The sequence below is a fragment of the Rhinoderma darwinii genome, chromosome 1 (genome assembly GCF_050947455.1).
Source record: "Rhinoderma darwinii isolate aRhiDar2 chromosome 1, aRhiDar2.hap1, whole genome shotgun sequence".
Lineage (NCBI taxonomy): Eukaryota > Metazoa > Chordata > Amphibia > Anura > Rhinodermatidae > Rhinoderma > Rhinoderma darwinii.
The window spans coordinates 405,354,097-405,375,744 of NC_134687.1; the positions used below are offsets into that span (position 1 = coordinate 405,354,097).

The 21,648-nt window shown below is 43.6% G+C and overlaps 1 protein-coding gene across 11 annotated transcripts in view; it reads left to right on the forward strand.

Moving 5' to 3' along the window:
* RNF212B (ring finger protein 212B) overlaps positions 1-21,648 on the forward strand; it is a 416,496-nt gene that overhangs the window by 56,104 nt on the left and 338,744 nt on the right. For 10 of the 11 annotated variants that reach the window (XM_075828893.1, XM_075828895.1, XM_075828891.1 and 7 more), the window contains exon 2: positions 978-1,079. In XM_075828893.1, the coding sequence (XP_075685008.1) occupies positions 980-1,079 (100 nt within the window). In that variant the 5' untranslated portion in view covers positions 978-979. Of the gene's footprint in view, positions 1-977; positions 1,080-21,648 lie in introns of those variants that run through there. The other variant, XM_075828901.1, reaches the window with a different exon arrangement.

Below are 21,648 nucleotides of genomic sequence, written 5' to 3' on the forward strand. Positions count from 1 at the left end.
GCAGCAATTCAGTCCACTTTCCGCAGCAGGAATTGACATGCTGCGGTATGAAAAATACGCACCGCCGGTCAATTTCTGGTGGGAAATTTTATGCGGTGTGTGGATAAGATTTGTTAAATCTCACCCACTTTGCAGTTACTGTATTCTGCTGCGCATTTTCCATCCACAATTCCGGACGGCAAATAAGCAGCAATTCCGCTATGTGTGGACAAGCCCTTTGGCTGCTTTCACAAGAGTATTTCAGTCAGTATTTTTGCACCAGTATTTGGCCTCTTTCACACACACCATTTTTCTGGCAATTTAAACTGCATCAATAAGTATTATTAAGATGTAACATACGTTAAGGCGTTTTTGGTGGCGTTTTTCATTGAGGCCATGATCCCACACCGTTTTCATGCAGTTTTTGGCTCAGTTTTTTGAGCCAAACACAGATGTGGACACAAAAGAAAAAATATACTTTAGTCTGTTCTTTCTACCTTTCCTTCCTTCTGGATTCCCTTTTGGCTTTGGGTAAAATAACAGACAAAAACTGCAGCAAAACTATGTGTGATCCTGGCCTTAGTGTCATTTTGTACATGCGTTTTTAAGTCCTATAGAGCAGCCCGTGGGGGACAAAACGCCACTGACCACAGAATTACCTAAAAAAGCCACAAACCAAAATGCAGTTGTATGTAGTTAATTTTATATTTTACTATAGACTTTAATGTAACATTTGGCCACACGAAAAAAAAACATGAACAACGCATGAAAAGATGCTGCAAAACTCTGTGCGTGAAGCCAGCTTTTGGAGGCCAAAACTAGAAGTGGAACTTACACAGAGGAAGCATTTGTACGTCTCCCATGTTTTGGACTCCTGACTTTGACTTACAAATACTGATGCGAAATACAGACCAGTATGCTGCCGTGTGAAAGTGGCCTTACATGCATAACCTCTATAGTGTTTTATGGTTTGATTAATCTAAAATTCTCTTTTTCAGATATGGACTGGTTCCACTGTAATGTGTGCCGTGTGCGTCAGGAAACAACTTTTTACATAACTAGCTGTGGACATATTCTTTGCAAGACATGCATCACACAAGGTTTATTTCACGTATTTTTCCACAACTTAGTGTATACGTTTTGCCACAAGTGTTTCTTTAACCCTTTCACGACCGATGACGAAAATGAACGTCATGGTCGGCTGCTAGTTCCCGTGACGGTCATTTTCGTCAGTATTTCAAACTGTCACTCTGGGTAAACACAGAGTGACAGGCCTGCGCTGACAGCTGTCACATCAGTCTTGCCGGTCAGCGGACCATCGCCGCTGCTTGCGGCAATTAACCCCTTAAGTGCGGCGACGGGTTGCCGTCGCCGCATTTAAGTGGTTTGAAGCACATCGGCAGCCCCCACGAAGTGATCGTGGGGGCTACCGATGCTTGTCGTGGCAATCGGAGGTCAGACAATGACCTCCGGGTTTCCATGTACGGAAGCCTCGGAGAAACAGCCTCCGGCCGGTCCTCCTCGGCTTCCTGTCAGAGTGACAGTTACGTCACAATGACAGTTAGAGTACATTACACTACGTGTGTAGTGTAGTGTAATGTACTCTAGCAGCGATCAAAGCTGCAAGTCTAAATGTCCCCTAGTGGGACAAGTAAAAAAAGTAATAAATTTTTTTTTTAATAGTGTAAAAATAAAAGTTATAAGTTATATAAACACAAAATGCTTTTTTTTCCCTATAATAAGACTTTTATTATAGAAAAAAATGAACACGTTAAAAAAGTACACATTTGGTATCACCGCGTTCGTAACGACCCCAACTATAAAACTGTAATGTTATTTTTCCCGCACGATGAACACCCCAAAAAAAATCCATAAAAAACTACGACAGAATCGCAATTTTTTTTGGTCACCACCGCTCCCTAAATAAAGAATAAAAAGTGATCAAAAAGTCGCATGTACCCAAAAATAGAAAATAGTACCAATAAAAACTTCAATCCGTCCCGCAAAAAAAAAGCCCTTACACAGCTTTTTTGACTAAAAAATAAAAAAATTATGGCTCTCAGAATATGGTGACACATAAAATTATTTTTTTTATAAATAAGTGATTTTATTGTGCAAACGCTAAAAAAAAGGATCAAACCTATCTACATATGGTATCGCCGTTATCGTACCAACCCGCAGAATAAAGTAAAAATGTCATTTATAGAGTACGGTGAGCGCCGCAAAAAGAAAACCTAAAAAAGGGTGTCAGAATTCCTGTTTTTTGGTCAGGATTGCAAAAAATTTTAATAAAGTGATAAAAAAAAATCGCATGTACCCCAAAATGGTACCAATGAAAACTACAGATTGTCCCACAACAAATAAGCCCTCACACGGCTCCGGTGGTGAAAAAATAAAAAAGTTCTGGCTCTCAGAATACGGCGATGCAAAATGTGCAGAGTGTTCCAAAAGCGGATAAGATTGGGCACCATTTATCAGTGCGACACCAGCCACACATCTATGAATTATTATTTATTTAGCCCATTATTGTACCCTCTTATTATGCCCTGATGTACTCCGCACAGATTACACATACCCCCACATTATAAACTGAAACACCAGTAAAACCCCAAACAGAAATATTACCAAGCAAAATCCGCGCTCCAAAAGCAACATGGCGCTCCCTCCCTTCTGAGCCCTGCAGCGTGCCCAAGCAGCAGTTTGCGCTCACACATATGGCATCGCCATACCCGAGAGAACCCGCTTAACGTTTTATGAGGCATTTGTCTTCTGTGGCACAAACTGGGCACAACATATTATGCACTAAAATGGCATATCAGTGGAAAATTGCAATTTTCACTTTGAACCATCCGCTGTGCACTAACCCCTTTGCGCACTATGATGTCATGATGTCATGGTGCGGGGGTTGATGTATGGAGCCGGCTCACGTGCTGTGCCCGCTCCATACGCTGCGGGTGTCAGCTGTGTATTACAGCTGACACCCGGGACTAACGGACAGGTACAGCGATCGCTCTGTTACAGAAGCCTGTAAGAATAACAATATACTGCAATACATTAGTATTGCAGTGTATTGTACCAGTGATCCAATGATCGCTGGATCAAGTCCCCTAAGGGGATTGATTAATAACATGTGTAGCAGAATTATAGTTATTAGTAGTGAGAATTTTTTTTTTTAAAGTTAAAAAAAAAAACAAAACACCTTTTCCCATTTTTCTTCTAAAGTAATGTAAAAAAAAATGAACAAAATTGGTATTGCTACGTCCGTAAAAGTCAGAACTATTACAATATACCATTATTTAATTTGCACAGTGAACACCTTAAAAAAATGAAATAATTGAAACCGCCAAAATCGCTGTTTTTTTTTTGTCACCTTAGCTCTAAAACAAAAATGTAATACAACTTTTTAATCACTTTTTATGTACCAAAAAAGGGTACCAATAAAAACTGCAGCTCCTCCCGCAAGAAATAAGCCCTCACACCACTCTATTGATGGAAAAATAAAAAAGTTATGGCTCTTGGAAAGCTGGGAGTGAAAATCTAAAATAAGAAAGCAAAAAATGGATCAGTCCTGAAAGGGTTAATTAATTTCTAATGAAAAAACATATGACCACATGTGGGGTATTTCCATACTCGGGAGAAATTGTTTTATAAAAAATGGTTGTTTTTTTCCTCCTTTATCCCTTGTGAAAATGAGAAAATGCAACATTTTAGTGGACAAAATTTTGATATTAATTTTCGCGCCTTAATTCTAATAAACTCTGCAAAAGATCCGTGGGGTCTAAATGCTCACTATACCCCTAGAAAAGTTCCTTGAAGGTTTTTCCAAAATGGGGTCACTTTTGGTGGGTTTCCACTGTTTTGTTCCCTCCAGTGCATTGCAAATGCGACATGGCACCGAAAACCATTCCAGCAAAATCTGAAATACAAATGGCGCTCCTTCCCTTCTGAACCCTGCTGTGGGTCCAAACGGCAGTTTATTACCACATATGGGGTATTGTCGTAATCGGGAGACATTGCTTTACAAATGTTGAGGTGCATTTTCTTCGTTATTCCTTGTAAATATTAAAAATGTCTATGTTTCAGAAAAAAAGTACATTTCAATTTTTACTGACTAATTCCAATATATTTAGCAAAAAACTTGTGTGGTCAAAATGCTAACTTTACCCCTAGATAAATACCTTAAGGGGTCTAGTTTTCGAAATGGGGTCGTTTATGGGGAGTTTCTATCATTCTGGCAGCTCAAAGCTTCTCCAAATGTACAGTGGGGCCTAAAACATTTTCAAGCAAAATATGAGTCCTGAAAGCCTCCGGGTGCTCCCTTCCTTTGGGGCCCTGCCGTGTGTCCAAACATCGCATTAGGGCCACAAGGTGGGTATTTTTGAAAACAGGAGAAAGAGGGTGATAGATTTTGGGCTGTGTTTCTTCATTTTCATGTTCGCTTTACAAAGAAATCGGTCTTCAAACTAATACTTTTATGAAAAAAGTGAAATTATTATTTTTTTCACCTGCTATGCATTAAATTTAGCAAAAAACTGTGGGGTCAAAATACTTACTATACACCTAAATAATTACGTTATGGGGTCTAGTTTTCTAAATGGGTTAGTTTATGGGGAGTTTCTATCGTTCTGGCAGCTCTGCCCTGCCGTGTGTCCAGGCAGCGCATTAGGGCCACAATATGGGTATTTTTGAAAACAGGAGAAACAGGGTGATAGATTTTGTGGTGTGTTTCTTCATTCTCATGATCACTTTACAAAGAAATCGGTCTTCAAACTGATACTTTTATGAAAAAAAGTGAAATTATTTTTTATTTCACCTGCACTGTACTTCAAAATTTATAAAATTATTATTCAATTTGTAAGTCCTCTAAATTGCTGAAAATTTATTTTATTTTTTCAAAAGTGCTGCCAAAATAGAGTAAAGAGATGGAAATATATATTGAATTAAAAAAATTGTACAGTATGTGTGTACATATGTGACATATTGCAGTTAAAAATAGGATTTTATATAAATTTTTACAAAATTTCTTCAATTTTTCAATTTTTTAATTAATTTCCGCAAATTGTATCAGTCTACTTTTACCACTAAAATAAAGTACAACATGTGACGAAAAAACAATGTCAGAATTACTTGGATATTCAAAACTTTCACAGAGTTACTCTCTGATAAAGTCAGACATACCAGATTTGACAAATCTGGCTTGGTCATTAAGGTACAAACAGGCCCGTTCATTAAGGGGTTAAGCTAAGTTAGTGTAGGGCCTGAGGGTGAAGTGCACGACAAAGGAGATTTAAACAACACAACAGAGACTGCCCCCTCAGGCCCTTTACTGCTTTGAGTTCTCCTTTAACCCGTTAGTGACCGCCAATATGCCTTTTCACGGCGGCCACTAACGGTCTTTATTCTGATGCATATGCCTTTTTACGGCACTGCATCAGGATAAAGTAAACAGAGCAGGGAGCGTCAAATCTCCCTGCTCTCATCTGCCAGAGGTAGCTGAGGGCTGGGGGCGTCCCTGCTCTGCCGTGTGAGATCGATATAAGTATCGATCTCACCCGTTTAACCCCTCAGATGCGGTGCACAATAGCGTGCACCGCATCTGAGTGGTTTTGGAGAGAGGGAGGGAGCTCCCTCTCATCCCACTGACACCCGGTGATAAGATCGCCGAGTGTCTGTGTCTCCAATGGCAGCCGGGGGCCCAATAAAGGCCACCAGGTCTGCCTGGAGCTAATGCCTGCTAGATCATGCCGGAGGCATGACCTAGCAGATGCCTGTCCGTTTTAAACGGACAGGCAGATTATACACTGCAATACAAAAGTATTGCAGTGTATTATAATAGCGATCGGAGAATCGCATATTAAAGTCCCCTAGTGGGACTAGTGAAAAAGTAAAAAAAAAAGTTTAATAAAGTTAATTTAAAAAAAAAAGAAAAACCCAGCTCTTCCCCTTACAAAATGCTTTACTATTAAAAAAACAAAATAAAGTAAAAAAGTTACACATATTTGGTATTGCCGCGTCCGTAACAACCCCGACTATAAATCTATTACATTATTTAATCCGCACGGTGAACACCGTAAAAAATGTAATAAAAAACTATGGAAAAATTGCTGTTTTCTGTGAATCCTGACTTAAAAAAAATTTGATAAAAACTGATCAAAAAGTCGCATCTACTCCAAAATGGTACCAATAAAAACTACAAGTCTTCCCGCAAAAAAAAAGCCCTCATACAACCGCATTGGCGAAAAAATAAAACCGTTACGGCTCTTCAAATATGGAGATACAAAAACAAATAATTTTGAAAAAAAAGCGTTTTTACTGTGTAAAAGTAGTAAAACATGCAAAAACTATACAAATTTGGTATCGAAATTAGCTTAGATCCCCGCCATTAACCCCTTAAATGCAGCGAGTAAACGCGATAGCTGCATATAAGTTGTTTTCAGCTCATCGGAACCCCAGCAATGAAATGGCAGGGGTTCCGGTGGCTGCAATGGCTACCGGAGGGCTAATGCTGGCCTCCCGGTCTGCCTAGCACGGAAGTTTTCCACGCCCGCCCGGAGGCGGAGCCTGAAAGGCTTCCGTAGCCGACGGCAAGATGGCGCCGGCTCAGGAGCTGAGCCGGCGTTATCAGCAGTGGATTTCAGCTGCAAGTTTCAAGTAATAAAATAAAACACAATCTCCCTTTTTCTCTTATCAAGTCCTTTATATTGAAAAAAATAAATAAACCATACATATTTCGTATCGCCGGGCCTGTAACTGCCTAAAGTAGAAAAATATTAGGTTATTTATTCCACGCGGTAAACGGCGTAAAAATATACCAGAATTTCTGGTTTTTTTTTCACTTTGCCCTAAAAATATTGGAATAAAACGTGATTAAAAAGTTGCATGTATCCAAAAATGGTACCTATATAAACTATAGCTCGTCTCACTAAAAACAAGCACTCATACAGCTCCGTCGACGAAAAAATTAAAACGTTTATGGTTCTCACAACTTGGCGTAAAACATAAAATATTGCTATAAATTAGGTATTGCCGGAATCGTACTAACCCGCAGAATAAAGTTAACATGTAATTTATAACGCGTGGTGAACGCTATATTAAAAAAAACAACTAAAAAACTATGCCAGAATTGCAGTTTTTTGGTCACCTTGCCTCCCAACAAAATAGGATAGAAAGTGATCAAAAAGTCGCATGTACCCCCAAAATGCTATTAACAATAACTACAGCTCGTTTCGCAAAAAAACAGCCCTCATACCACTACCTCTATGAAAAAATAAAATTGGTTAAGGCTACAATAAGCCAGGAAAGAATAAATATGCAGTTGTGCAGGCCCGAGGGGAACATTTCTTCTGTTTCAAGAGGCCCTAAAATTAGGGAACCAGGAAGGGGAGGACCCAAACATATGTGCTGGAAGCGAGTGTGCCCGTATTATACCAGGACAACACTTTCCAGCAAAATTACCCAATCTGCAAAGGTGCGGAGTGTGGACCAAAAGGGGGATAAGTGAGGACACCATTTATCAGTGCGACACTGGCCTGTGCAGAAAGGATTGTGTCACAGCGTAACACACATCTATGGATTATTTTACTGGTTTTTTTTTTAACCCAATTATTATACCATCTGACTATGCCTCTGATGTACTCTGCCCAGCAGGGGCGTAACTAGGAATGACTGGGCCCCATAGCAAACTCTTGACTGGGGCCCACCACAGGTGCTACAAGCAGCCACCCTTATAGATAGTGCCCCCTGTAGAATGTGCCATACAGCCCCCCCTATAGACAGTGCTATACAGCCCCACCTATAGACAGTGTCACACCCCACTTGTAGATAGCACCTCCCACCTCCCCTTGTAGATAGTGCCATACAGCCCCCCTGTAGATATCGCCATAAAGCCCCCCCCTTGTATATAGCGCTATACAGCTCCCACTGTATATAGTGGCACACAGCCCCCCTTAGTAGATCCGCACAGCCCCCCTTAGTAGTACCACACAGCCCCTTGTATATAGTGCCACACGGCTCCCAGCTCTCCCTTGTGTATAGTGCCACACAGCTCTCCCTTGTGTATAGTGCCACACAGCCCCTCCTTGTGTATAGTGCCACAAGGCAATGGTGCATCCGAGAAAGTTGTATCAGCCAGGGGGATGTCAATCAATCTTGGAAAGGTGGGTTTGGAGGGAGGACTATGTGACTCTTCAGGATAGCAGCACCACCCCATGACCCTTTAATGAGTAATTAGCATATAGTGTGCGCCGATTTAAAAGTGGATTTGAAAGCTTTTTCTGCATCTGAAAAAAAACATACATTTAGAAATATTGTCAGGTCATGTATTACGGCATGGTTGTGGTTAAAACTACCAGACAGGTTCCCATGAAATATACAATGAATTGAGAACAATTCCATCTGCCCTGTAATTTTGTTATTATAAATATATTCTATATAATTACAGCTCCAGAATCAAGCTCAATACATATATATACATCCCCGGAACCGAGCTCAGTACATACAGTGAAGGAAATAAGTATTTGATCCCTTGCTGATTTTGTAAGTTTGCCCACTGTCAAAGACATGAACAGTCTAGAATTTTTAGGATAGGTTAATTTTACCAGTGAGAGATAGATTATATTAAAAAAAAAAGAAGAAAATCACATTGTCAAAATGATATATATTTATTTGCATTGTGCACAGAGAAATAAGTATTTGATCCCTTTGGCAAACAAGACTTAATACTTGGTGTCAAAACCCTTGTTGGCAAGCACAGCAGTCAGACATTTTTTGTAGTTGATGATGAGGTTTGCACACATGTTAGATGGAATTTTGGCCCACTCCTCTTTGCAGATCATCTGTAAATCATTAAGATTTCGAGGCTGTTGCTTGGCAACTCGGATCTTCAGCTCCCTCCAAAAGTTTTCGATGGGATTAAGGTCTGGAGACTGGCTAGGCCACTCCATGACCTTAATGTGCTTCTTTTTTAGCCACTCCTTTGTTGCCTTGGCTGTATGTTTCGGGTCATTGTCGTGCTGGAAGACCCAGCCACGAGCCATTTTTAATGTCCTGGTGGAGGGAAGGAGGTTGTCACTCAGGATTTGACGGTACATGGCTCCATCCATTCTCCCATTGATACGGTGAAGTAGTCCTGTGCCCTTAGCAGAGAAACACCCCCAAAACATAATGTTTCCACCTCCATGCTTGACAGTGGGGACGGTGTTCTTTTGGGTCATAGGCAGCATTTATCTTCCTCCAAACACGGCGAGTTGAGTTAATGCCAAAGAGCTAAATTTTAGTCTCATCTGACCAGAGCACCTTCTCCCAATCACTCTCAGAATCATCCAGATGTTCATTTGCAAACTTCAGACGGGCCTGTACATGTGCCTTCTTGAGCAGGGGGACCTTGCGGGCACTGCAGGATTTTAATCCATTACGGCGTAATGTGTTACCAATGGTTTTCTTGGTGACTGTGGTCCCAGCTGCCTTGAGATCATTAACAAGTTCCCCCCGTGTAGTTTTCGGCTGAGCTCTCACCTTACTCAGGATCAAGGATACCCCACGAGGTGAGATTTTGCATGGAGCCCCAGATCGATGTCGATTGACAGTCATTTTGTATGTCTTCCATTTTCTTACTATTGCACCAACAGTTGTCTCCTTCTCACCCAGCGTCTGTCTTATGGTTTTGTAGCCCATTCCAGCCTTGTGCAGGTCTATGATCTTGTCCCTGACATCCTTAGAAAGCTCTTTGGTCTTGCCCATGTTGTAGAGGTTAGAGTCAGACTGATTAATTGAGTCTGTGGACAGGAGTCTTTTATACAGGTGACCATTTAAGACAGCTGTCTTTAATGCAGGCACCAAGTTGATTTGGAGCGTGTAACTGGTCTGGAGGAGGCTGAACTCTTAATGGTTGGTAGGGGATCAAATACTTATTTCTCTGTGCACAATGCAAATAAATATATATAATTTTGACAATGTGATTTTCTGTTTTTTTTTAAATATAATCTATCTCTCACTGGTAAAATTAACCTATCCTAGAAATTCTAGACTGTTCATGTCTTTGACAGTGAGCAAACTTACAAAATAAGCAAGGGATCAAATACTTATTTCCTTCACTGTATATACAGCACCAGAACAGAGCTCAGTACATAAATACAACACCAGAACCGAGCACAGTTCATATATACAGTGTAAAGCATCTGCCAGACACAGCTTCTGTATCGACGCCCCTGGTTAATCAGTCTGCCCCTGCTCCTAAGTCTGATAGAGTGACTCGATCATCTACCACTCGGGCTCACTCCTCATGAATTCCGCATGGACCCTACCAAGGTTCAGGCTGTGGCTGAATGGGTCCAACCTGCCTCCCTGAAGGCGTTACAGTGCTTCCTGGGGTTTGCTAATTATTACAGGAGATTTATTGCTAACTTCTCGGTCATCGCTAAGCCTCTTACGGATCTTACTCGCAAAGGTGCTGATCTCCTCCACTGGCCTCCAGTGGCGGTCCAGGCTTTTGGGGTCCTTAAGAAGTGCTTTATCTCGGCCCCAGTGCTGATTCAGCCTAAGCAAATGGAGCCATTCATCGTGGAGGTTGACGCCTCCGAGGTGGGAGTGGGTGCTGTCTTGTCCCAGGGTACCAGGTCCCTCACCCATCTCCGTCCCTGTGCCTACTTCTCCAGGAAGTTCTCGCCCACTGAGAGTAACTATGACATTGGCAACCGCGAACTCTTAGCCATTAAATCGGCATTTGAAGAGTGGCGCCACTTGGAGGGAGCTAGGCACCAGGTAACTGTCCTTACCGACCACAAGAATCCGGTTTTCCTAGAATCTGCCCGGAGGCTAAACCCAAGAAAAGCTCGATGGGCGTTGTTTTTTACTAGATTCAACTTTTTGGTAACCTATAGGGCTGGGTCTAAAAATATTAAAGCTGATGCACTGTCGCGTAGTTTCATGGCCAACCCTCCTTCGGAGGAAGATCCTGCTTGTGTTTTGCCCCCAGGTATAATAATTTCCTCTGTTGATTCTGACTTAGTCTCCGAAATTGCGGCTGATCAAGGTTCAGCTCCCGGGAACCTTCCTGAGAACAAGCTGTTTGTTCCCCTGCAATTCCGGCTAAGGGTACTCAGGGAAAATCATGACTCTGCACTATCTGGTCATCCAGGCATCCTGGGTACCAAGCACCTCATTGCCAGAATCTATTGGCCTGGGTTGCCTAAAGACGTTAAGGCCTACGTCGCCGCTTGTGAAATTTGTGCTAGGTCCAAGACTCCCAGGTCCCGACCAACGGGCTTACTATGTTCTTTGCCCATTCCCCAGAGACCTTGGACCCATATCTCCATGGATTTTATCACCGATCTGCCTCCATCTCAAGGCAAGTCGGTGGTGTGGGTTGTAGTAGACCGCTTCAGTAAGATGTGCCACTTTGTGCCCCTCAAGAAACTACCCAATGCAAAGACGTTAGCTACCTTGTTTGTCAAACACATCCTGCGTCTCCATGGGGTTCCTGTCCATATCATTTCTGACAGAGGGGTACAATTTGTTTAATTGTTTTGGAGAGCTTTCTTTAAAAAGTTGGAGATTGATCTGTCCTTCTCCTCGGCCTTCCATCCTGAAACTAATGGCCAAACTGAGAGGACTAATCAGTCTCTAGAACAATATTTAAGGTGTTTTATCTCTGACTGTCAATATGATTGGGTCTCCTTCATTTCCTTCGCCGAATTTTCCCTTAATAACAGGGTCAGTAACTCGTCAGGGGTCTCCCCCTTTTTCTGTAATTTTTGGTTTAATCCACGGTTCTCCTCCGTTTCACCTGGTGGTTCCAACAATCCCGAGGTAGATGTCGTTCATCAGGAACTGTGCACAGTCTGGGCCCAGGTTCAGAAGCACCTAGAAGCGTCCCAGAGCATATAAAAGACTCAGGCAGATAGAAGACGTTCTGCTAACCCCTTGTTTGTGGTCGGGGATCTGGTGTGGCTGTCTTCAAAAAATTTGCGCCTTAAAGTCCCGTCCCAAAAATTTGCTCCCCGGTATATAGTGCCATACAAGGTCATTGAGGTCCTTAACCCTGTCTCCTTCCGACTGGAGTTACCCCCGTCTTTTCGAATACACGACGTGTTTCATGCCTCCCTCCTGAAACGCTGCTCCCCGTCCTTGGCTACCTCGAGGAAACCTCCGGTCCCTGTTCTCACCCCTGAAGGGGTAGAATTCGAGGTGGCCAAGATTGTGGACAGCAGGATGGTCCAAGGCTCCCTCCAGTACCTGGTCCATTGGAGAGGATACGGGCCTGAGGAGAGGACTTGGGTACCCGCCCGGGATGTTCACGCTGGGGTATTGCTCAGGAGGTTCCATCTTCGGTTCCCCAATAAGCCAGGTCCACCTAGAAAGGGTCCAGTGGCCCCTCATAAAAGGGGGGGTACTGTAAAGGATCTGCCCGACACAGCTTCTGTGTCGACGCCCGTGGTTAATCAGTCTGCCCCTGCTCCTAAGTCTGATAGAGTGACTCGATCATCTACCACTCGGGCTGGGAGGCTGAGAAGTGGGAGAGCCTATCACAGCCTGGCCAGACGGAGCTAGCTCCCGCCCTCTGTCTATTTATACCTTCATTTCCTGCTCCTCCTTTGCCTGTGATTCTGCCTGTTTCCTGGCTCTGCTGCTGCTGCTTGTACTATTGACCTCTGCTTCATATTGACCCTGGCTTTACTAACTACTCTCCTGCTCTGCGTTTGGTACCTCGTACACTCCTGGTTTGACTCGGCTTGTTCACTACTCTTGTTGCTCACGGTGTTTCCGTGGGAAACTGCCCCATTTCCCTTAGCTTCTGTGTACACTTGTCTATTTGTCTGTCGTGCACATATTGAGCATAGGGACCGTCGCCCAGTTGTACGCCGTCGCCTAGGATGGGCCGTGCAAGTAGGGTAGTGTAGTGACAGCAGGGTTATTGCAGGTTGTAAGCTTTTCTAAAGAGGTGGGTTTTAAGGTTGCATTTGAAGGTTTGGATGGTGGGGGAAGAGTCTAGTGTGTAGGGGGAGAGAGTTCCAGAGTATGGGGAATCCATGGGAGAAATTACGATGATGTGAGGATAAGATAAGAGTAGAGTAGAGAAGGAGGTCTTGTGAGGACCGGAGGTTATGTGTGGGGAAGTATCGGTATATTAGGGCAGAGATGTAGGGAAGTGACAGCTTGTGAACAGTCTTGTATGTCATTGTTAACATTTTGAACTGAATTCACTAGGCAATGGGTAGCCAGCGAAGGGATTGGCAGAGGCAGAGTTGAAACAAGGTGATAGGTCGATTAACCTGGCAGCAGAGTTAAGGATGCATTGGAGTAGTGCAAATGTTAGATGGGAGGCCGCAGAATAGGATGTTGCAGTAGTCTAGGCGAGAGATAAGGGAATGTACTAGCTGTTAAGGATCTGCCAGGCACAGCTTCTGTATCCACGCCCATAGGTAATCAGTCTGCACCTGCTTCTATGTCTGTGAGACTGACTCCATCTTCCACCACTCAGGATGGGAGGCTTAGGAGTGGGAGAGCCTATCACAGCCTGGCCAGACGGAGCTAGCTCCCGCCCTCTGTCTATTTATACCTGCCTTTCCTGTTCCTCCTTGATTGTGATTCTTCTCGTTTTGTTTCCTGGCCCTACTGCAGCTTCTTGAACCATTTGACCCTGCTTCATATTGACCCTGGCTTACTGACTACTCTCCTGCTCTGCGTTTGGTACCTCGTACACTCCTGGTTTGACTCGGCTTGTTCACTACTCTCCTGCTCTGCGTTTGGTACCTCGTACACTCCTGGTTTGACTCGGCTTGTTCACTACTCTCCTGCTCTGCGTTTGGTACCTCGTACACTCCTGGTTTGACTTGGCTCGTTCACCACTCTTGTTGCTCACGGTGTTGCCGTGGGCAACTGCCCCTTTTCCTTTGCTTCTGTGTACCCTTGTCTGTTTGCTGTCGTGCACTTATTGAGCGTAGGGACCGTCGCCCAGTTGTACCCCATCGCCTAGGGCGGGCCGTTGCAAGTAGGCAGGGACTGAGTGGCGGGTAGATTAGGGCTCACCTGTCTGTCTCCCTACCCAGTCATTACATACAGTACCACAAACAAGCTCATTACATAAATACACCCCCAGAACCAAGCTCAGTACATATATACATCCCCAGAACCAAGCTCAGTACATATATATGTCACGATGCGGTGTGTGGACCCACTGGGCCGTACCGCGTAGAGGGAAGGCAGCTGGCCAACCAAGTACAATGCAATGTCTATAGTCCAGAAAGGATACCTGTGGCAATGTAGACAGTAGCGGTGATTCAGGCTTAAGATGAGGCTCCGGCAGCAGACCGACACCCGGCGGGTGTGACAGTAGATGCAGCGTTAGACAAACACCCCTTCAACTCTAGACCGCACAAAGGCAAGGTAGCACAGGATACAGGGTACAGGCAGCAAGAACGGGTAATTCTGGGCTAATTGCAGATTCACTGCAACTGGACGCGTACTGGACCTTTAAGGCCGTGCATGCGCGCGCGCCAGTCTCTGAACCAGGAAGTGAGTGCCGGCGTCTCTCAGGAGGGAGATGCCGCCGAGAACTCACACGTCAATGGCCGCGGCCGTCAGAGGGTAAGTCAGAACGATGGTCCGCGGCCATAGACGTTACAATGTACAATACCAGAAGAAAGATCAGTACATAAATACAGCCCCAGAACCAAGCTCAGTACATACAGCACCAGAACCAAACTCCGTACATGTATACATCCCCAGAAACAAGCTCAGTACATAAATACAGCACCAGAACAAAGCTCAGTACATATATACATACCCAGAACAAAGCTCAGTACATATATACAGAGCCAGAACAAAGCTCAGTACATATATACAGAGCCAGAACAAAGCTCAGTACATATATACTGAGCCAGAACAAAGCTCAGTACATATATACAGCACCAGAACAAAGCTCATACATATATACAGCATCAGAACCAAGCTCAGTACATATATACAGCCCCAGAACCAAGCTCAGTACATATATACAACACCAGCACAAATACAGTTCAATTTAGTGCAACCCCTGCCGTATAGGTTTGTACGCGTAAAACTACAGCTCCCAGCATGGCCCAAACAATAGTAAGGATATGCTGGGAGAGGCTGTTTCACAAAAAAAAATCATACCACCCATCATCTCGCTGCAGATCATACAGCGACTACAGTGCTGATTAGAGGCAGAATAAACTTTTACATTTAAAGACTCACAGGTGACGTCTCAGATTCTAGTACTTTTCTTCTCCCTCCTGTCCAGAACTCTATGATGGATTTTTCCGGCCACGTCCTTTTCTGCAGTTTTCGGCTCAGATGTATTCACTTCTCACTTTTAAAACATTTCTGCACCTATAAACGAAGTAAAAAATAATCAACACCTCTAAATGTAATAAAGCGCCTTACACTGCACCTTTAACTGTAATAGCGCCATACACTGTGTACCTGATTATAATCGTACCATACACAGCACCTCTAATTATAATAGCGCCATACATTGTGTCCCTGATTATAATAGTACCATACACTGTGTCCCACACACACACCGTGCCCCCTGTAGATAGTGCCCCATAGCCCCTGTGGATAGTGACCCCCATAGAGCCTCTGTAGAGCCTCTACATAGAAGCCCCAAGAAAAGGGAAGCCCCTGTAGATAGTGCCCCACATACAGCCCTCTGTAGATAGTGCCCACATATGGACTCCTGAGCTGCAAGGCAATAGTGCTAAAAAACTGAGCCACAGTGCTGCCCTACATATAGCTTCCCCTATAGATAGTGCTCCACATATAGCCCACCTCTGTAAATAGTGCCGCACATATAGCCCACCTCTGTAAATAGTGCCGCACATATAGCCCACCCCTGTAGACAATGCCCTACATATAGCCCCCATGTAGATAGTTCCCCACAGGTAACCCACCCCTGTATATAGTGTCCCACATATAGCCCACACCTGTAGATAGTGCCCTACAAATGGCTCCCCCTATAGATAGTGCTCCACATATAGCCCATTTCTGTAGATAGTAGGGATGTCACGATACCAGAATTTGGACTTTGATACTGATACTTTGTTTAGTATTGCGATTTCGATACTTTGCCAACAATAAAAAGAAAAAAGTTCTTCCGTTTTCTGATGTGAGGCGTGAGGTGTGATGAATTTTGAATGTGCCTCACATTAATAGTAATTAATCCCATCATGTTTCTCATAACGGGTTAATGTGTGAGGTACATGATGGGGTTAATTACTATTAATGTGAGGCACATGGAGGTTTAATTCATCACACCTCGTGCCCCACAATAAGTGAAAAAGCCGTTTTTATTTCATTTTTTTACAGCGTACACATCATAAATGATGCAAAAAAATAGTTATGAAGGTTATTACGGCCGCGCCAATACCCAATATGTGTGGATGTTTTATGTATTGAGACTTATTTTAATGTTTATTGTAAAAAAAGGTGTTTGTATTTTTTTTATTTAATATTATTTTGTTTTCTTACTTTAATTTTTAAACTTCAATTTACTGGCATATATCTATATGCCAGTACATTAGCCTGTGTACTGATAGTTCACAGGCAGTTGTTAGGACATACCTAAGTATGCCCTAACAGGAAACATGGTAGGACAGCCCTGGGGTCCTTCAATGGACCCTGGGCTGTCTGCCCATATATGGTATGTCCCTCAATCGCGTCACAGGGATTCCTGTGATGCGATCCAAGGGGCATCCCCCCTTTTCACTTCCTCTTGAATGCTGCAGTCCGCTTTGATCGCAGCATTCAGGAGAATAGCGGCGGAGATGAGAGGTTTCTCTGACCTCCGCCGTTATAGAGCGGGGCTACAGCTGTGTAATACAGTCATTACCCCGCTTCTGACAACTAGTGCGCGTGCGGTCAGCATGAGGTGATGCGGCCGGCTCTGCACTAATGAGCGGCGGCGCAGGCACTGAAGACAGAACATGGCGGGTGTTTTGTAGTGCGCCCGCCATGTTCTGTCTTCAGTGCCGCCGCTCATTAATGCAGCGCTGGCCGCATCACATCATCCTGACCCCGCGCACTTGTTATCAGGACTCAGGAGCACAGCAATGGCTGTATTACACAGCCGCAGCCCCGCTCTCATACATTCATGTATTACAATACTGAGCTGTGCGGCCGCACAGCTAAGTATCGAAATACATGAAATAACGGTATCGAACAGTTTGGGGATGCACAGTATCGAAACAGTATCGAAGTTTCGATACATCGTGCATCCCTAGTAGATAGTACCTCACATATAGCTCCCCTGTATATAGTGTCCCACATATAGCCCACCCCTGTAGACAGTGCTTTACATAAAGCTCCCCTGTAGCTAGTGCCCCACAGGTAACCCACCCCTGTATATAGCGTCCCACATATAGCCCACCACTAGAGATAGTGCCCTACAAATAGCTCCCCTATAGATAGTGCTCTACATATAGCCCACCCCTGTATATAGTGTTCCACATATAGCTCCCCCTGTATATAGTGCCCTACATATAGACCCCCCCGTAAATCGTGCCCCACATCCCGACATATAGACCCCCCTGTATGTAGTGGCCCGCATCCCCACATATAGACCCCCCCCCTGTATACAGTGGCCCATATCCCCACATATAGACCCCCCTCTGTAGATAATGCCACTCACAGTTTTATTAGAAAAAAAACGTTACGTTTACACATGAGCCTGTTCCCGTGCTGTCCGGTGGCAATGCATTCCTGCTCTCTTCTGAGCAGGTCTGCTGGAGCTGAACTACACGTGGTTCAAAGGCTCTGATTGGCAGGGCAGAATGACTTGCCCCGTCAACTAGTGCCTTTCAAGCACGGAAGAGGCACGTTGACTTAATCGCGCCGCTAGCGTAGTTGAAAGGCGCTGATTGGCGTGGCAAGTCATTTTGCCCCGCCAATCGGCGTTCTTGTAAGGCGCTGAATGATTGGGCATGCCTTGCCATTCAGCGCTAATGCATGTATTTGTACCTGCGTGCTATAGACACAGGTACAATTACTGCAAGAGGGGGTGGCTGTCGCTAGCACCGTGGCTCCCTCCGGTGCTAGCGCCGCCCCCGGGCATGAGAGGGCCTGTGTCGCTCGGCCCATACATGTAAGAGGCTCGGCAGCGCGGGCCCCGTAGAAGCGTCACTACGGCTGTAGCAGCCATAACGGCTGCTAGCGGCGCCACCGGACATATGGGGGGGTGTCGGCTAGCGGCACGGACCCCCTCAAGCCGCTGGCCCCGTAGCAGCTGCTAGGGCTTCTTCCGCGGTAATTACGCCACTGCTGCCCAGCTTACATATGCCCCCACATTATAAGCGGAAACACCTACAATACTCAAACAAAACTACTACCAAGCAAATACACGCTCCAAAAGCCAAATGGTGCTCTCTCGCCTCTGAATCCTACAGCGTGCCCAAACAGCTGTTTACTTCCACATATATGGCATTGCCATACCCGGGAGAACCCTTTTAACAAATTTTGGTGTGTGTGTCTCCAGTGGCATAAGCTGGGCACGACATATTTGCCATTGAAATAGCATATCTATGGGAAAAATTTAAATTTTTACTTTGCACCATCCGCAGCGCAATCATTTACGGAAAAGTCCTGTAGGGTGAAAATGCTCACTACACCCCTTAATAAATGCCTTGAAGGGTGCAGTTTCCAAAATGGGGTCACTTCTCAGGGCTTTCTTTTATTATTTCACATCAGAGCCTCTGCAATTGTGAACCAATACTTTGTAAATCACCAAATTAGGCCTCAATTTTACATGGTACTCTTTCACTCCTGAGCCCTGTCAAATGTCCAGGCAAAAGACTAGGGCCACATGTAGGGTGTTGCTAAAACCGGGAAACACAGCACAATAATTAGTGAGCTGTCTTGTTATGGTGGCACAACCTAGGCACCAAATATCGTCATATCTATGGAAAAAAAATCCCATTTTCACTCTGCAACATCGAGTGCACGCTAATTTCTGCAAAACACCTGGGTTAACATGCTCACTACACCCCTAGGTGAATACCTTGAGGGGTGTATTTTCCAGAATGGGGTCACTTCTGGGGAGTTTCCACTGTTTTGATCCCACAGGGACTTTGCAAATGCAACATAGTGTCCAGAAACCAATCCAGCAAAATCTACTCTTCAAAAGTCAAATTCTGCTCCTTCACTTCTGATCCTTGCCGTGTGCCCAAACAGTAGTTTATGACCACATATGGGGTATTGCCGTACTCTGGAGAACTTGCTTTACTAATGTTGGGGTTCTTTTTTTTTATTTATTTCTTGAGAATGAACAATTTTGAGCTAAAGCTACATCTTATTGAAGAAAAGGGATTGTTTTTATTTTCACTGCCCAATTCTAATAAATTCTATAAAAAAAACCTGTGGGGTCAAAATGATCACTACACTACTAGAGTAATTCCTCAAGGGGTGTACTTTCCTAAATGGACTCACTTTTTGGGCGTTTTCATTGTTTTGTCCCCTCAGGGGCTTTGCAAATGTGACATGGCCTCCGCAAACCATTCCTGCTAAATGTGATCTCCAAAAGCCAAATAGCGCTCTTTCCCTTCTAAGCCCTGCCGTGTTTCCAAACCGCCGTTTATGACCACATGTGGGGTGTTGTTTTACTCGGGAGAAATTGCTTTACAAATTTTGCATGCTTTTTTTCCCCTTTAGTCCTTGTGGAAATGAAGAAAGATTACGTATACCTACATTTTCTTTGAAAAGATGTAGATTTTAGATTTCACGGCCTAATTCCATTGATTTCTGCAAAAAACCTGTGCGGTTAAAATGCTCACTATACCCCTAGATAATTTCCTTGAGGGTGTAGTTTCCCAAATGGGGTCACTTTTGGGGAATTTCTACTGTTTTGGCACTGCAAGACCTCTTCAAACCTGACATGGTGCCTAAAATATATTCTAATAAAAAGAAGGCCCCAAAATCCACTAGGTGATCCTTTGCTTCTGAGGCCGGTGCTTCAGTCCATAAGCACACTAGGGCCACATGTGGGATATTTCCTAAATCTGTAGAACCTGGGCAATAAATATTAAGTTTCATTTCTCTGGTAAAACCTTCTGTGTTACAAAAAAAATGGATTTAAAGGGAAGGTGACATGACATTTTTTTTTATCATATTGCTTTTAATATGATAATAACATAAATTTAACTTATTTATATTCTCGCGTTCTACTTTTTACTTTTTTTTTATTTTTAGTTCTGCCATTTTTTTTCATCTCTGTATGTGTCGATTAACGACACATACAGAGATGGCATACGGCACATACAACCCCATAGAGAATGCGAAAGCGAGCCGTTCCATTCACTGCAGCGTACGCCGTCTGTGTGGGAACGGCGCATTCGCCGCTCCCACACAGACCAAAACGAAGCTCGTTCGCAGAGCGAAATCCGGCGCCATTTTCATGTGGACCGGAAGCTGCTGCCGGACAATAAGATGACGACTTCCGGCCACGGCTTCCAACCATATGTTCAACGAAGCGAAGGCGCAAGGCATAGGAGCGGAGGCAGGAGCAGGTAATTTCTGTTCGTGTATGTGATGTGTGTATTATGTTCGTGTTATACTGTCTGCTGAGCACTGTATATAATCCTCCTACACTGTACAGTTGCTCAGAAAATGGTGGCACACAGTGTAGGAGGTTTGAAGATTCAAACCCCTCCTCCTGGCACTAGCCAGAATAAGGGAGGGGGGATTGTGTGAGGACACTAGAGAGAGTGTGTCTACCCCATATTTGCAGCATAAAGCAATGAGGTTGCTTTACCACATTGACCATGCTGCAATTTTGGGAACTGCTCTCTCTAGTGGCCAGCACATGGAAATGTTATAAATTAGAATCTAATTTATAATATTTCCTCACTTATGAAAAAATTAAAACCATGTGTAATCACTTAAATAATAATTGTTTAACTAAAGAAATAAAAATAAATTTCTAGCGACACATTTAAAATGAATTTCTGCAAAAAAAAAATTAATTTGTAAATTTCACCTCTACTTTGCATTAATTCCTGTGAAACGTCTAAAGGGTTAAGAAACTTTCTAAATGTTGTTTTGAATACTTTGAGGGGTGAAGTTTTTAAAATGGGGTGACTTATTGGGGGTTTCTAATATATAAGGCCCTCAATGCCACTTCACAACTGAACTTCCCCCTGTAAAAATAGCCTTTTGAAATTTTCTTGAAAATGTGAGAAATTGCTGCTAAAGTTCAAAGCCTTGTAACGTCCTAGAAAAATAAAAGAATGTTCAAAAAACTATGCCAATCTAAAGTAGACATATGGGGGATGTTAGTTAGCAACTATTTTGTGTGGTATAACTGCCTGTCTTACAAGCAGATACATTTCAATTTAGAAAAATGCTAATTTTCAAAATTTTTCATGAAGTTTTTGTGTTTTTCACAATTAAACACTGAATGTCTCGAGCAAATTTTGCCAGTAACATAAAGTCCAATGTGTCTCGAGAAAACAATCTGAGCATCGCTTGGATAGGTGAAAGTTTTCCGACGTTAATACCACATAAAGTGAAACAGGTCAGATTTGAAAAATTAGGCTCTGTCAGGAAGGTCAAAAGTGGCCAAAGAGGGAAGGGGTTAAAAATGTCTTCTGTGGAAGTGGCCTGAAATATACTGCAAAATCTGCATGTTACTTTGCATTCGATTGAGTGAAATCTGTTGCA